At 45.8% G+C, this 14,369-nt stretch overlaps 1 protein-coding gene across 1 annotated transcript; it reads right to left on the bottom strand.

Moving 5' to 3' along the window:
* Positions 1–962: 962 nt before the first annotated feature.
* LOC116314993 (prohibitin-2-like) lies at positions 963–12,609 on the bottom strand. The gene is made up of 10 exons (XM_031733151.2): positions 12,501–12,609; positions 11,496–11,625; positions 10,286–10,370; positions 9,680–9,759; positions 8,906–9,090; positions 8,053–8,182; positions 7,648–7,751; positions 6,107–6,184; positions 2,834–2,910; positions 963–1,886 (listed from the first exon to the last, which is right to left on the bottom strand). The coding sequence occupies exons 1-10, from the start codon at positions 12,519–12,521 to the stop codon at positions 1,865–1,867; spliced, it is 912 nt and encodes a 303-aa protein (XP_031589011.1). The 5' UTR covers positions 12,522–12,609; the 3' UTR covers positions 963–1,864.
* Between the last annotated feature and the right edge of the window lie 1,760 nt (positions 12,610–14,369).

The following is a 14,369-nucleotide window of genomic DNA, read 5'->3' as shown; positions in this document are numbered from 1 at the left end:
AGCCTGTCACACATTTTTACAGCACTGATTCAGCTCATTGAGGTTTGCAGGTGTGTGTTTATGCACGGCTCTTGTCTGGCTCTGAACTATTACAGCCACAGCTTCTTTTCTTTTGCTGTTGGAGATCTGCTGCTGTGCCCCGATCATCGTCCTGTTGTGGTCCCAGCTTCAGCTGAGGAACAGACGGCCTCACGATCTCCATTTGTCCACTCAGGGACTGCAAAACAAGCCCAAACCCTCCTCCACTGTGCTGAGGTGTTTGTGCATTGTCGACTTTGGTCTTGTCTGTCATCAGTCCAGAAGTCTTGTGGTTGCTTCAGATGCAGCTTTCAAACCTAAGCTGTGCTTTCCAGTCTTTTTTTTCCCATGAACTTTAACCTTTAACATGCTAACAGAGGCCTGTGGAGTCTGGAGCTCTTGGGTTTGCAGCAGTTTCTCTGAGGACTGCGCGCTCTGACCTTGGGGTGAACTCGTTGGGAAATCCACTCCTGATGAGATTGTGTCACTGTGTTACCAAACAGCCGAACGTTCCACATCTGCAACCTGCCCAAACCTTTGCTTTTATAGGCGTTCACACTTTCTGATGTTCAGTTAACATGTTTGACTTTCAGCACCCGGCTGTTACCTCACACTGTTTGCTGTGTTGCTGCAGCTTTGCTCTCATTGGTCCTCGATTCTCCAAATCTTAAAACTCTGAGAAGGAATTTCTGTAAGATTACAGATTACACCCCAGACTTTCATGGCTCGCTGTGCTATGCGGAGCAAAGTCCTGTGAATAAGACAATCTGCACTAAGGAGTATCAAGAGCTCCATATTTTGCTTTGCATGCTTCACAGTTCAAAATAACCACTGTTCATGTTACACTGGGCCTGTGGTCAGTCTGAGCTACAGTCACCTCACTGTGTTTAACATCCACCAGTGGAGCAGAAGGAAAGTGAATAAAAACATGTGAATGCATCAAGTCTCCAAAGAACTTCATATTTATTCAGTATAAATTGTGTGAGTGCTCAAACATCGACCAGTGTGGAGATGGATCCAAACAAACTGCGGTGTGTTAGAAGGCGGCACGCTGACAGAAACACTGGCTGGCATTAACGATGGTGACTCAGCAGCGTTTGAGGTTTTATGTTGAATGAGACGCTTATTGAAGTGTTACAAAACACAAAAGCTGCTGCGAGCGCTGAGTCACCGCAGCTCTGACCTGCCGACGGCGTCCAGGAAGCCTCTGATCTCTGAGTCTTCACACGAGGCGCCGCGAGGCAGACGCGCTCACCTGCTCCCTGTCGGACTGCGTCAGCACGGACAGGTGGACTCGTTCTGCAGTCCTCCTGCAGTCAGACAGCAACGCGCCTGCATTTCTATCAGGGTCAGATCTACGATCACATGTCAGACGCAAACGTCGGCTTTAACGCCGGAGACCAGAGTTTGTTTGTTTGAGTTTTCTGACAAAGTAACAGAAAAACATTCTGATAGTGTTTGAAAAGTTCAGAGCGACACGTCAAACTGTTACTTTGAGCTCTGTGCTGTACGACAGGTCACGTATAAATTAAGCTGTGCTAATGAAAAGTGTTCATGAGGTTGTTTTTGTGCAGAGAGGAAGTTCGAAAACTCCGAAAAGCAGAAGGTTGCATCAGAGAGGAACTACTTCACACAAATAAAAAGCTTTTCCTGATTCTACAAAAAAGGAGAAAAACGTCTGTAAACGTTACATTATCAGACATGAAAGTCAGGCTCGGTGTCCTGGAAACGAAGCCGATCACCGATAAATCTGCTGTGGGATCGACCGGCGGGGAGAAGTGGGAGAAGACCGGAGGGGTTTTCTTTCTGCAGAAGCAGAACTGAAGGAATGATGAGAAGCAGCTTCTTACTTCTTCAAGAGCGACAAACTGGAAGGAAGACAAAGAGTGAAACATTACAAACGCTCAGTGGACAGCACACCAACATCGTGGTTATTGAGCAGGTGTAGACTCCAACAACACCTCCGATTGACCTCATAAAGACCCGTAAATCCAGGCCTGAACCTCAGCACTCCCCACAACGTGTACGAAACAAAAACAATGTCACGTTTGTGGGTTTTAATCAGACTTTAAACACTTTGAGCAGCAGATTTAACAACCAAAAAGTTTCCTTACATGGTGTGAGTTCCCCTCTGTAAGTAGGAGCTGGGCACTGGTGCTATGTCAGCTCCAGACTTTGTTAGCAGGTTTATATAAAAACCACAAAGCTGAACGTCATGAAACTCTGGAGAATTTGAATCTAAATGATTTATATGTTGGTTCAAATGCAAATCGGTTTCTTTAAAGCCTGTGAAACAGGGAACTGACCCCAGAGCGAGGTCCAGTCACAATTACTCATAACTGGTTAAAACAACAGGAGCTGAGACACCAAAACACTAAAACTAAATAAAGCACAAAAATTAAAGACAAAAGAAAAAGTCTATAAATTAGAGTCAGACACTCTTCACTCATGTTTAAATATTAATGTGTAGTCGATCCTTTATCCGTGCATCTTCCTCATTATTGTGCTAACTCCAGAGTTTAGACTCTTCCAGCATCGACTCGAGAACTCTGAAAGACTCGATGCTGCTTCAGTGAAACAAACTCCTCTCAGGTCAACATGCGACCGCAGAAAACAGCACAGACTGCACCGGGGCGTCGACACAGGACTACAGATTAAAGTTAAAGGTTTGATGTTGAAGAAGTGTGGCCACACTCAGCAAACAGAGCTGCTGTCTCTGTGACTGTGTCGTGTTTTATTGGACCGTCTGTGTTCAGACGGCACTGAATAACCGAGAGCTTTGACCTCATTGGTCCAGTGAAAAAGGTGAACTTACTTGAAGCTTTTGCTGTCCTGCAGGTTGAGCACCAGGCTGTCGGCGTTCAGGTACACTTTGTTTTGGGACTGCGCCACCTGCAGGTCAAACACACACAGAGTGAGCAGAGAGACAACACCGGTGGGAGGTCGCCTGCAGGCCTGACTGAGCACAATGGGAACACTGTCCGAGTTTCAACACTGAGCTGATTCACAGCAGAGCGAGAGCTGCCGAGCACGCTCGCCATCCATGTAGGAGACGCATGACGCCAGCCAAACGCCCGGTCCCGATGACGTTCCTCCCGTGTGAGAGCGATCACGCCGCCATGAAAAAGGTGCTCAGAGCTGCTAATGAATGAGCGTCATCAGTGATACTCTGGTGGAGACAAACACTCGCACGGTGTCTCAGTCACTGCTAATTATCACCACCACATTAGCTCTGATAGATTTGGGCAGTCAGTCTGAATGAAGCTCCAAACCCAACGCCACAGCGACAGCGAGCGCACCAACACGGACCAAGAACCAGAGAGATTTCTCCCACATCAACTTCTCTTCACCGGAATTTTAAATCCTCCTCATCACAAGGTCTTAAATAATCAGGGCCCATCTTATCTTAATGACCTTGTAGTACCATATCACCCTATTAGAGCACTTCGCTCTCACACTGCAGGCCTACTTGTTGTTCCTAGAGTATTTAAAAGTAGAATGGGAGGCAGAGCCTTCAGTTTTCAGGCCCCTCTTCTGTGGAACCAGCTTCCAGTTTGGATTCAGGAGACAGACACTATCTCTACTTTCAAGATTAGGCTTCAAACTTTCCTTTTTGCTAAAGCATATAGTTAGGGCTGGACCAGGTGACCCTGAATCCTCCCTTACTTATGCTGCTGTTTCATCATCCTCATTAACCTGCTCTCTGCTCTGATTGGCTGCTGAAGTCCACCTGTGTCTGAAGTCAGGGGGGCGGAGCAGCTCCATCTCCTCTCTGCTTGCCTTCCACAGTTTCCTTGTATTAGTCACAGCTCGCGGTCGGTCACAAGGTCGGTTCACGGCTTCCTTCCTCGTGTTTTCAGGTTCCACCTCCCTCGTCAGGTTCAGGATTTTATATCTAAAACTCTTTGAAACGTTATGGTATCTCTGTATGTTTATTCCTCTGAGTCGTGGATTTGAAGCCTGCGATCTCTGTTTAACGTGTTTGCTTCATCCATGATTTGATTGTATTTTGTGTGAGTGTAGAGGCGAGTGCATCACTCTGCTTCACGAAGGTTTGTTTTTCCTGCTCGTCGCTTTAAGTGATCGTATGATTCGACCGTGACGTTGATGTAAATTCAACTTTAAAGCCTCGATGAAGCCGCGTTTCTCTCTTCTGTTGCTGCTGATCATCGTTTCGGCCTCTTCCACCTGATCTGCGTTCTTTTAAAACGTTTCTTTACTGCTTTAATTTCAGATAATTAAATCCAGAATTAATGCTCGACATTTCCTGCTGTGGGCTGATGCATGAGTGGAGGTCAAAGGTCAGAGCTGAGGACAAAAACAGACAGTTTACAGTCTGAACCTTTTGTTTCAGTCCTGCTTTCGGTTACATTCCTGCTCTCTTGGCGCCACCTGGTGGTCTGGATCACACATGGCAGCTCAACACGGTCGAACTCGAACCAAACGTCCGCCGTCCAGTGATTAATGAATATAGAACAAATGTCTTTAACTGTTTTTGTTCACGTCAGCTGCAGCTGCTGAGGCCGATCCTGCATCACTGCTCGGCTCAGCTGTTGTTAGTTACTGTACAAAGAGCGATTCTTAACCAGGAGAACGCCACGCTGCTCCGAGTAACGAGTTTACTCTGGTGATGAAAATCAGACCAACAGAGAGACCACGCTGCTGCAGAACACGTGTGACGTTCACTCTGAAGAAAACCAAACATCACATCAGGATCATCGGGTCCACATTTGAGTTTTTAGTTTCAGCCAAAGACAAACTGACAAGTGTGAAACCTCCCATCAAACAGCTGTTCTCAACCTCAAATGTGTGTCTCTTCATCTCCCACACAGAGGAGGAGGAGGGGCAGGTTAGAGGCGGGACGAGAGGACATCGAGGTTTTAACTCTGTTACTCTGCAGGTGTTTGTAGCGCAGCAGGTGAGCCGGCGCTGCTGCTGATGTAACAACAGCTACATTAAAGCAGCGCTCTGGTTCTACTTTAGCTCCGTGTTCATATTCAGCTTTGCAGCATTCGGTTGCAGTGACACCGACACAGTCAGGATTTCCCTCTGACAGAGGCGACACGCCGAGCACGAAGAGCTCCCAACTAACGACCAATGACTGCTGAGCGTTTCAAACGATTAAAGACTGACAGAGGCGCACAAAGTGACCCTGAAAGGGCCGATCAGACAAAAGACTCACAAAACAAACAACCGAGAAAAAGAAGGGAAACGGGTGTGTTAGGTTTGTGAGAGACACCACCTGTGCATCCACCCTTTAAAGGAGGCCAGCTCTTCCTCTGTGGTGTCCACAGCAGCAGGAGTGACACTCGAGTGTCACAGTAAACGTTTTGAAACATTCATTTTAATCATCCCATCGCTGACGACTCCGCAGTCTCCTAAGAGACTTGACCTTTGACCCTGATGTCAGCTCCACCTTTGGTGTGAATTTCAAAATCCTACGTCACCTTGTTCTCGAGAAACTTATGTTTCCACGCCAACCCACCCGCCCACCCCCCCACAGCGGGTGACAACACCTCCCCTCTTTTACAGCTGAGGGGTAAAACTTGAACGTTCGGGTCGTGTGGAGGACCTCAGACTGCAGCACAGCAGCATCACTGCATTAAACATTTCCTCTCACCGTCTGCCATCAGCCCACTTTCTTCTTCTTCAGCACAAATTCTTTCACCTCTGCTCACTTTACTCATTTATTATCCACCACGAGGAGTCACAGGAGGGTCGGACTCTGATAAATAAAACTGATGAGTTTACATTTAAACCTGTTGGTTTAATAAGAGAATCGTGACGTGACGAGTTCGTCGTACGACTCTCGGCTCTGCTGAGGTTTCCTCCTGCTGAATGGAAACAGTTGCAGACTCAAACAAAAGGCGCCTTGTTTGCATTCGCGCTCCTCTCCCCTGCCTCAGTGTCAGCAGGGTGGAGTCTGTCACTCTGGATTTGTGCTTATTTGTGCATTTTTAAAGGGACAGTACGCAGAGGAGAACTGTGACTGTGGAGGAGTGAAATGTGTTTTTATTTCTGGGATTCTGTTTCAGGCTTTGAGGGTTAAAACGTGTCAGACGAACATCGTGAGGGTCGTGTTTCTTACCGTCTTGGCGATGTTCTGCGCCGCCCGGATCTTCCTGAGTTTCAGGTAACCTGGATTCTTGGTCACGGCCTCGCCCAGCTGCAGCAGACACAAACAGGCTGTTAGTGAGCGCTCCACACCTGCAGGAGAGCGAGCAGCGGGCCGAGCAAGCCACTCCCAGTGCTCAAACTAACGACGAGCGGGATCGAAGCTGCGGGCGTGTCGCCGCTCGGCTTCGCACGCACGTTGACATGCAGAGAAAATAATTAGCGCATTTTTGGATGAAGTGTTTGTTTGAGGTGCTTCTGGTTCTCACAAGGCGAGGTGAGCGAGTTCACACAGAGCAGGTATTCACACGAGTGCAGTCACAGCAACAAGCACACTCGCTTTGTTTTTGGATACTAACTCGTAAAAATCCTTGAAAGCGCTGAATGACTGCAGATGTTTAACAAAAACAACAGCTGGAAACAGCTGCTCTCACACCGCCATCCAAACTGCTCAGAGGTCGTCTGAGGCGCTACATGGACTCAGCTTCAGCTTCCTCACGTCTGAGATCTGCAAGTATAAGATTCCCGGTTTGATCCCGGGAAGAGACGCATCCCGCTGGGGCTGTGTCAGGAATGCAAAACTGTGGAGGAGCTGCCCACTGTGGGGCTCTCACTGGGATAAGGAAGCAGCTGAAAGCATCACCAGCACAAAGAGACGTCTCTGAGGAACGGAGGGTGATACGAGGAAGCATTAACGTGTGGGTGACGCCGAGCTAATGCCGGCCGCACAGCCCGGGCTGGAAGAGACATTATCACAGATTCTTTCCTTTTCCTGATGAGCTAATAAGTGTGATGTGTTGTCATCAATGACGTGAACTCTGAGCATGCTCAGTCACTGATGTGTTTTATGCTGCTGGAGTAACAGAACTTACATTTACTGAAGTTTCTCTGTGATAAACCTACAAACGAGTGATTAACGTGAACTTATGAGCTCACAGAGGTTCTGGTTTCTGCAGCGCTGCTCGTGTCCTGTTCAGAGGAACAGCGACTGTTGATATTCCTCAGACATCTCTAATCGCCTGCTGATCAGTCAGATCTGAGTCAGTCTGAGTTCACAGAGAGACGTCACGCTGTTGTCTCTGACTTGGGTTTGAGGCTTTGTTGAACCTGCTAACTCACAAAAAGCTCAGCCCGAAATCCAAACACAGCCAGAGGCCTCCTGTCTACGAACACGTGACCTGCTGACCTTTAATGAACGAGTTTGTTGAAAAACTGACTCCTGCAGCTCCTCTCTGCTAGAAACTTATTTATTTTTACCCAGTAATTATAATTACAGTATTAGGCTCAATAATTTTGTCTGCAAGAGTTCAGTTTCTGTATCTGCTGAGGTGTTTCAGGTCTGAACGTTATAACGAACCAAACGTTTGTCTGAGTCTCAGAGTTTCAGGTTTCGGACCGAGGCTAAAGTTTGGAGGGACTGCTGTGGCACACCACAGATGTGCGCTGTTCATTTTTGATTTTTAATGGAAGAAAGTAATTCATCTTAAAAACATCTCCCTCCAAAGCTGAGCTCACCATCTTGGCGGCCTGAGCTTCTCCTTCAGCCTGGATGATCTTCTGCCGCTGGTCCTGTTTGGCCTTCTCCACGTAAAACTGAGCTCGCTGCGCCTCCTGCTGGGCTGAAGAGGAACAAACACAACAATCGTTCATCACTGCAGAGCAGAGACACCCAGCAGGTCAACGACCTTTTATGTGATTGTTTTGTAAGTTCATCACTCTGGTTTAATCTGGGTAATGTATGTATTTAGCTTCAGGTCACAGGAAGTCTCATTATTTTACCTCCAATAAACATAAATCATTTCACTCTCCACACGCTGCTTTGATAAACCAGCTGTTACTGTCAGGTGGACGCAGTAATCATCGAGTCCCGGAGGTCAGAAATGTGGCTGCAGGACAAAGACTGAGCGACTCTTCACTCACCGACTTGTTTGGCCTCCACGGCGGCCGTGTACTCGCGGCTGAAGCTGAGCTCGGTGATGGCCACGTCGTCCAGGATGATGTTGAAGTCTTTGGCCCGCTCAAACAGCTCCCTGCGGATCAGCATGGAAACCTGAAGGAGAAGAAGTCAGACAGAGGACGACCTCAGCGTCAGATCATTGAACGTGATCATCAAGAACTCTGAAATATCAAGTTCATATCGAGCTGCAGGATCAGTCAGGACTTCTGACTGGCCCTCTGCAGGAAAACACTCCACAGAGCTCCCGTGGATCGGGAGAGTCGTTCCCACAGTGTTGGTCAGTGTCACAGTGTAGCACCAGAGCGTAATGGTGCACAGACCTGAACCAGACAGTGAAGCTTTCAGGTCACCAGGATCCAAGCCTCACCTCAGGTCATGACCCCGGCTGAAAGGCCGAGGTCGCAGACACAAACAAGCCAAAATAAGCTTCCTCCACAGAGCGTCTGAGCTCAGCTCTCAGACACACTAAGGAGCTTACATCCACAGGGAGCTCAGAGTGGAGCCGCACCTCCTTCGAGCTGAGCTGATTCAGGTATCTGACCAGGGCACGTTCGGGGTGCCTCACCTCGGAGGTCTAAGGACCTCTGGAACAACCACCGCACTGAGCTGCAGCCCAGCTTTGGGTTATCAGACGACGAGGCACAGGTGACCCCGAAGAGAAATAATAAATGTGATGCAACAGTCTGAGCTTCCATAATGTAATTATATGTGTTTTGGATTGAGCTCCTCCTCAGGTCCGTCTGTTTGAGCCCACATCAGCACACGTGATTAAACAGATTCAAGCAAAGCGCACCGCTCTGCCTGGCGTGTTTGTACCTGCGCTCTCTGCGTGATGAGCTGCGAGGCGTTGAACTTGGCCACCACGCTCTTCAGCACCTCATTGACGATGGAGGGCAGCACGCGTTCGTCGTAGTCCTGTCCCAGGTGCTGGTAGAGGACGGGCAGGTTGGACGCCAGCGGCCGGGACAGAACTCGCAGGGAGACGTTGACCATCTGCAGGTCTGAGACAGAACCAGTCAGAACCTGAACATCTGTGACAGCTGCTGATCTCAGACTAACCAACCATCTCTGCTGTTCTGTGAGATTCACACGACTGATACAAACATTTCAGGTGTTGTGGTAAAAAGGTTCAACTTGACTGAACTTTGTCGGATTTTATTTGAAGCTTATTCATGATTATGCACAGGCTCGCTTCACACCTCCGATATGTCAATGAGTAAAACCAGCTTTGTTTTTTTTTAATGGGAAATAATCCACAGATGGCCCAATAAAGTATTGGGGCCTTGTTTGAATCTGATTGATCTACTTTTTCATTGATTATCTGTAACCAAGCAACACATAAACACATTAAAACACAAAGCTGATCTGTACCTGTGGAGTTTCCAACAATGCTGAGAAGCAGCTTTACTGACACTTAATGAAGGTTTAATGATGATTAAAAGCTTAATCTAAGACTTGGAGGATAACCTGACGTGTCCTCGAGCCTGCAGGACTCTGCTCTGTTTGAAAAAGTCTGAAAACTGGAACTTGTTTTCCTCTAAAACCAAACGTGCACAGACGGTCATCGGTTTTATGAAGGAGGCGTCTGACCTTTGCTTCCAGTGAGAGAGGAGATCTTTCTGGGTCTGGCTCTGATGTCATAGATGATGGGATACTGAATCCAGGGTATCCTGAAGACAGACGCACAGAATCACATCAGTTAGTTTGCTGGTAAACATGGATCTGTCAATCATTTTTATGACACAGGTTTCTAATGCAGGAATCATCAGAGGTGTTGGGGGGTGCACCTTCATGTGCATGTCCATCTACTCTGCAGGAGTAGAAAGTCGGTACACTGAAAACTCTGCTGTGTGTGGCTCAGCACTGATTGAAACTCTAAAAGGAAAAGCCATTTTTATAAATCAACTCAGAAAAGGTCAAATTTAGAGAAACTTTAATAGAAAATAAAGATTAGAAAGTCTTAAATGTGTCGAGGAGGCTGTGCAGGCGCTGAGGAAGATTATTTAGAAACAGAGCAAACGGAGCAGTGAAACAGAATTAAAACACTTTCTGACTGTGTTACAGTCGCTACGCTAACAAACCCGCCCACACCTCCAAACAACCACGCCCATTAATATGAGCCAACACGCAGCATCAGTCACCTGTCAGTCAGTATGAGCTGGTTGCTATGGCAACAGTGTGGGTGTGGACTCGTACCTGAAGTGGAGTCCCTCGGCGAGCACCGTGTCCATCTGCATCCCTCCGATCCGGTTGAAGATGATCGCCCTCTGACCTCCTTCCACTGCACACAGGAAACTCAGACTGAAACCTGAGCTCTGTTCTTCAGTCGTTTCTACGTTTTCACCGGCCTGAAGCTCCCACTCAGGAACATAAACTACAAACACAGACCTGCTCTCTGCTGTGTGAACTCAGGCATCACAACAACGATGCTAATGACATCGCTGCTGACACACTCCAGCCTGTTAAGCTCAGAATGCGCTAAATACTCAGTTTCACACAGTTCTTTCCTGCTCTTGGACCTCGATGATGTCACAGAGAGACCTTGTTGTTGACGTGTCCGCTCACGCACAGAATTTGACTTAAACTGAAGGTAAAACAGCTTCTTACAGACAGCTGAGGGGCATCGAGGCCCGTGAACTGGGACTCATGCTAAGCTGCTCTAACAAAAATATAAAACACTGATCTGGAAATGAGCAGAAAACACTTTAAATAAATTAAACAGTGAATATGTTTTAGATTTTACTTGGTGAGACACGAGATCAAGATGAAAATTAATACAAGCACGAGAAGAAAGATGTGTAACTTTACTTTTTCCACAGATGTCTCAGAGGATTTAAACTGAGAAGGGACAAGATTTTATTTCACCACTGAGCACCATCAGCCTCTCTGAAGCTTTCACAGAAATCAGAGATACAGGAAAGGCCCACCTCTCATCCTACTGAGTTTTAGAAATTAAAAGTCTTTCATATAATAAAAAACAGCCCGTTGGTGCCAGTGCTTGCAGGTGGAGCAGACTTCCCTTTGAAAACCATTTAGTGAGTAAATATTTAATCCATATTTAATCACTTCTTGTTTCATAAGCCTGAGCCGACCTCTGTTAGATGCAGAATTTACATCATCATCATCATCATCATCAGTCTGTGACTGGGTAACAGCTGTAGCCCAACTCCACTTTTCCTTAATCAAAGCTGCAAACTTGCAGAGCAGCTTCAGGCAATCCCATGTTTTTGTATCAATAAAGGACAGAATCGAGCTTCGACCCGGCACCACAAACCAAAGACAAGCTTTTATAAAAGATATATAAAGAACTGTCACACTAAATATGACAGATTACTCCAGGAGAGTGTCAGGGATCAGAGCCCCAGGTGTGCTGAATATTCATGCATTCACAGTGACTGAGGGTTACCTGTGTACGTGGCTTCCTTGACTGTGTAAGCCAGAGCTCCAGCACCAATCAGCAGCTTCAAGCCGAGTCCTGCGCCCCGAGGTCCTGAAGACATCCTGCCTGCGATCTGCCGCAGCTGCTGCAGAAAACCCTGAAACACAAGGATTTCAGTAAATCTCCCCCTGTGCTCGCTCATGCAGGGACACTAACAGGAGTCTGTTTAAAACCCACTCATGGTTAAAACTCAGTGACCTTGACTCTGGGTGGACAACCCCCCTCTCTTTATCTCTACATGGCCTGCCGCAGAAACATGCCACATCTTTAGAGGACACTCAAATTCTCTCTAAAAATAAACTATCCTAAAAAAACAACGGCACACAAACATTAACACAAGGCTGGGCACGTCTGATCATCTGTTTTAACTTTAAGGACTAATCTTAAACTCGGCTCATGCAAAAACCACAAAACATAATTAGATTTAAAGAGAATCAGCTTTCTTTGGTTTGTTGTGCTGGCTGCGGGTTAATTAGCCTGTGTAACATTAGTGATTGCAGACTCACCTGCCTGCACACCTGATGCACCTGAGTGTGTTACTCAGGTGCATCAGTGAAAGCACGTCTGGAATTAAGACTTGTAATATTTTCAGTGAATTTACTTCTAATGCGTGTACACGTGTTACAAACTCAATTATTTCATAATCTGAGAGAGTTTTAAAGGGACCCCGGCGTCATCTTCAACTCCCCTCTCCACCTGAGTGTAAAGCTAGCTAACCAGCATCAAGTGGCTCTCACGGCCCCCACCTGTGCCTCATTAGTGACTTCAGGCTGGATGGATCCTGGCTGACATGACTTCAAGTGTAAACCTGCTTACATCAGACTCACGTGTCAGACCTAAAAGCTTTTACAATGTCACCCAGGCGCGTGCAAAGCGCGGGAAACCCGGAGCGGTTGATCCTGAGCTGAAGCAGAAAACGCGCCAAACTTTCCTTTAAAGCCGAGTTTAAACTAGAGACTTAGAAACACTCACCCCGGGATCTTTACTCGCCATGCTCGCCCTCTGCGCCTGTTAGGAAACCAAGTGAAGAAGACAAGGTCGCCAGTGATGACGCATTTCCGGGATCGCGGGGTAACTTGGGAAGTGTAGTGTTTAAGAGTATTGGGGCATAGTCTCTTTTAGCCGTGAATTTCTAATGACTTTATGTGAAAAGGAGCCAGATAATACTAATAGTGACATTAGAATAAACATTAGAATAATGTATTATTATTTCTGCGGTGCTACAGACACTTTAAACCTCCGGGTGGGGGTGACGGATGTTTTCCTTTGTCTCCTTCTCTATATTTTCCCTTTCCTAGTTACCTTTTTATTATTTTTCCTACTTTCTTTATACTTCCCTGATTTTTCTTTTCCGCATTTTCTTTTGTCCTCACCCCTCTTTTCTTATCTCCTCTTCATTTCCTCTTCCTCTGTCTTACATCATCATTAATCAGTCTTTCTTCCCTTTATCTTATTTTTTCCTTGCTTACCCATTACGTGTTTTAAAATTACATATTACAGAAACATTTTCTTTTTTCCTTACGTCCTTTTCTTTTCCTAGTTTTCTTACACTGCAGTGTACTTTTAGCCACTCTCATGTTTCCTTAATTACATTTTCTTTTTGAATTTTAACTCAAGTCTTTGTTGCTACTTCCGTATTCTTCCCTGTCATCTGTGTTTCCTTCCCGTCCCCATCTGTTACTTTTTCCCATCTTTCCGTTCGTCCACATAAATGAAAAGAAAACGTGTTAATATGAGTCACGAATAGTAATGAATAATAAAAGCAACTGCAGAAGAAAAGTTTTACAAATGAATAAAAATAACAAAATAAAGACATAAAGAGGTCAGTGACACATAACGGTGAGTATATCAAGTGTGTAGCTCGTTCCAGTGTTCGGGGTTCCTGATGGATGGTTTTAAAGATAATAAAATGTTTTAAACCCACCCAAAGTTCTGAGGATGGAAATGAGGGAACCGCTTTTCATTTTTGCCATAAAAGAGGAAGTCTCAGCAGCCAAGTCTCTACAAAATAAAAGCAAGAATGATTCTGAGCTATAAAGTACAAAGTTATAAGAATTAAAGACAGAGTACTGTATGATCTGACCCCCACTCTTCCGCTCACGGATACAGTGATGCCGGTCCTGAGCAGCAGGGGGCAGCAGAGGGCAGCAGAGCTCCGGAGCGTCAGCAGCTCCTCAAACCGCAGGAGCACCTGCTGCACATAAAACGGTTATTTTCACACTGAAGTTCACTCAAGTCTTTGTTTCCGTGGTTTGAACACAGTGAAGTCAGCCACTGAAATATTTCCGTTGTGCTTTCAAGAAGAAATTTTGTGACAGAGTTCAAGGAATTAACATCAAAATCCTGCTGCTGTGCACACAAACAGGACATATTTACACATCTTACGCTAAAGGATGAGAAAAAGTTAGTTCCATATTTTAAACCAATACTAGTCAGAATAATGACTAATAACAATCATATAAAAGTATTTAAAAAGCAATCAGAAAATAAAGGCTGACACTCAAATAAAAATGTGACCTTCACTAATTTATTACACTGTTATCACTACGGGTCAACACATATTAATAAAAATAGCACCACTGACTTTTCTTATCTCTGCCCTGCATCTGTATTTTTTACTTCCTTCCAAAACTGAAACTTAAAGGCACAATTATGAGCTGAGGTAAAACTATGACTTCGCAAATCAAACTAAAGAAGCGACGTGTAAAGGATAAATAAACTAGATACATTTAGAAAACTCACTAAACAATTAAAATTGGGAGTTAATAAAAGTAGAATTTGAGACTCTTAAATTTTCAGAAACAGAAAAATTTGACTTTTTATTTGAAAAGTGAAGAGTAA

The sequence above is a fragment of the Oreochromis aureus genome, linkage group 18 (genome assembly GCF_013358895.1).
Source record: "Oreochromis aureus strain Israel breed Guangdong linkage group 18, ZZ_aureus, whole genome shotgun sequence".
NCBI classification, from domain to species: Eukaryota; Metazoa; Chordata; class Actinopteri; order Cichliformes; family Cichlidae; genus Oreochromis; species Oreochromis aureus.
The sequence above is the reverse complement of the archived record's forward strand: the minus strand, read 5'-3'. Positions and strand labels throughout refer to the sequence as shown.

Coding starts and splice junctions, on each gene's coding strand:
- LOC116314993 (XM_031733151.2), bottom strand. CDS start 12,521: ATGGCGAGTAAAGATCCCGGG. Junction 10,371..11,495: donor CAAGGAAGCCACGTACACAG/GTAACCCTCAGT, acceptor TCCTGTGTGCAG/TGGAAGGAGGTCAGAGGGCG. Junction 2,911..6,106: donor CGCAGAACATCGCCAAGACG/GTAAGAAACACG, acceptor TTTGACCTGCAG/GTGGCGCAGTCCCAAAACAA.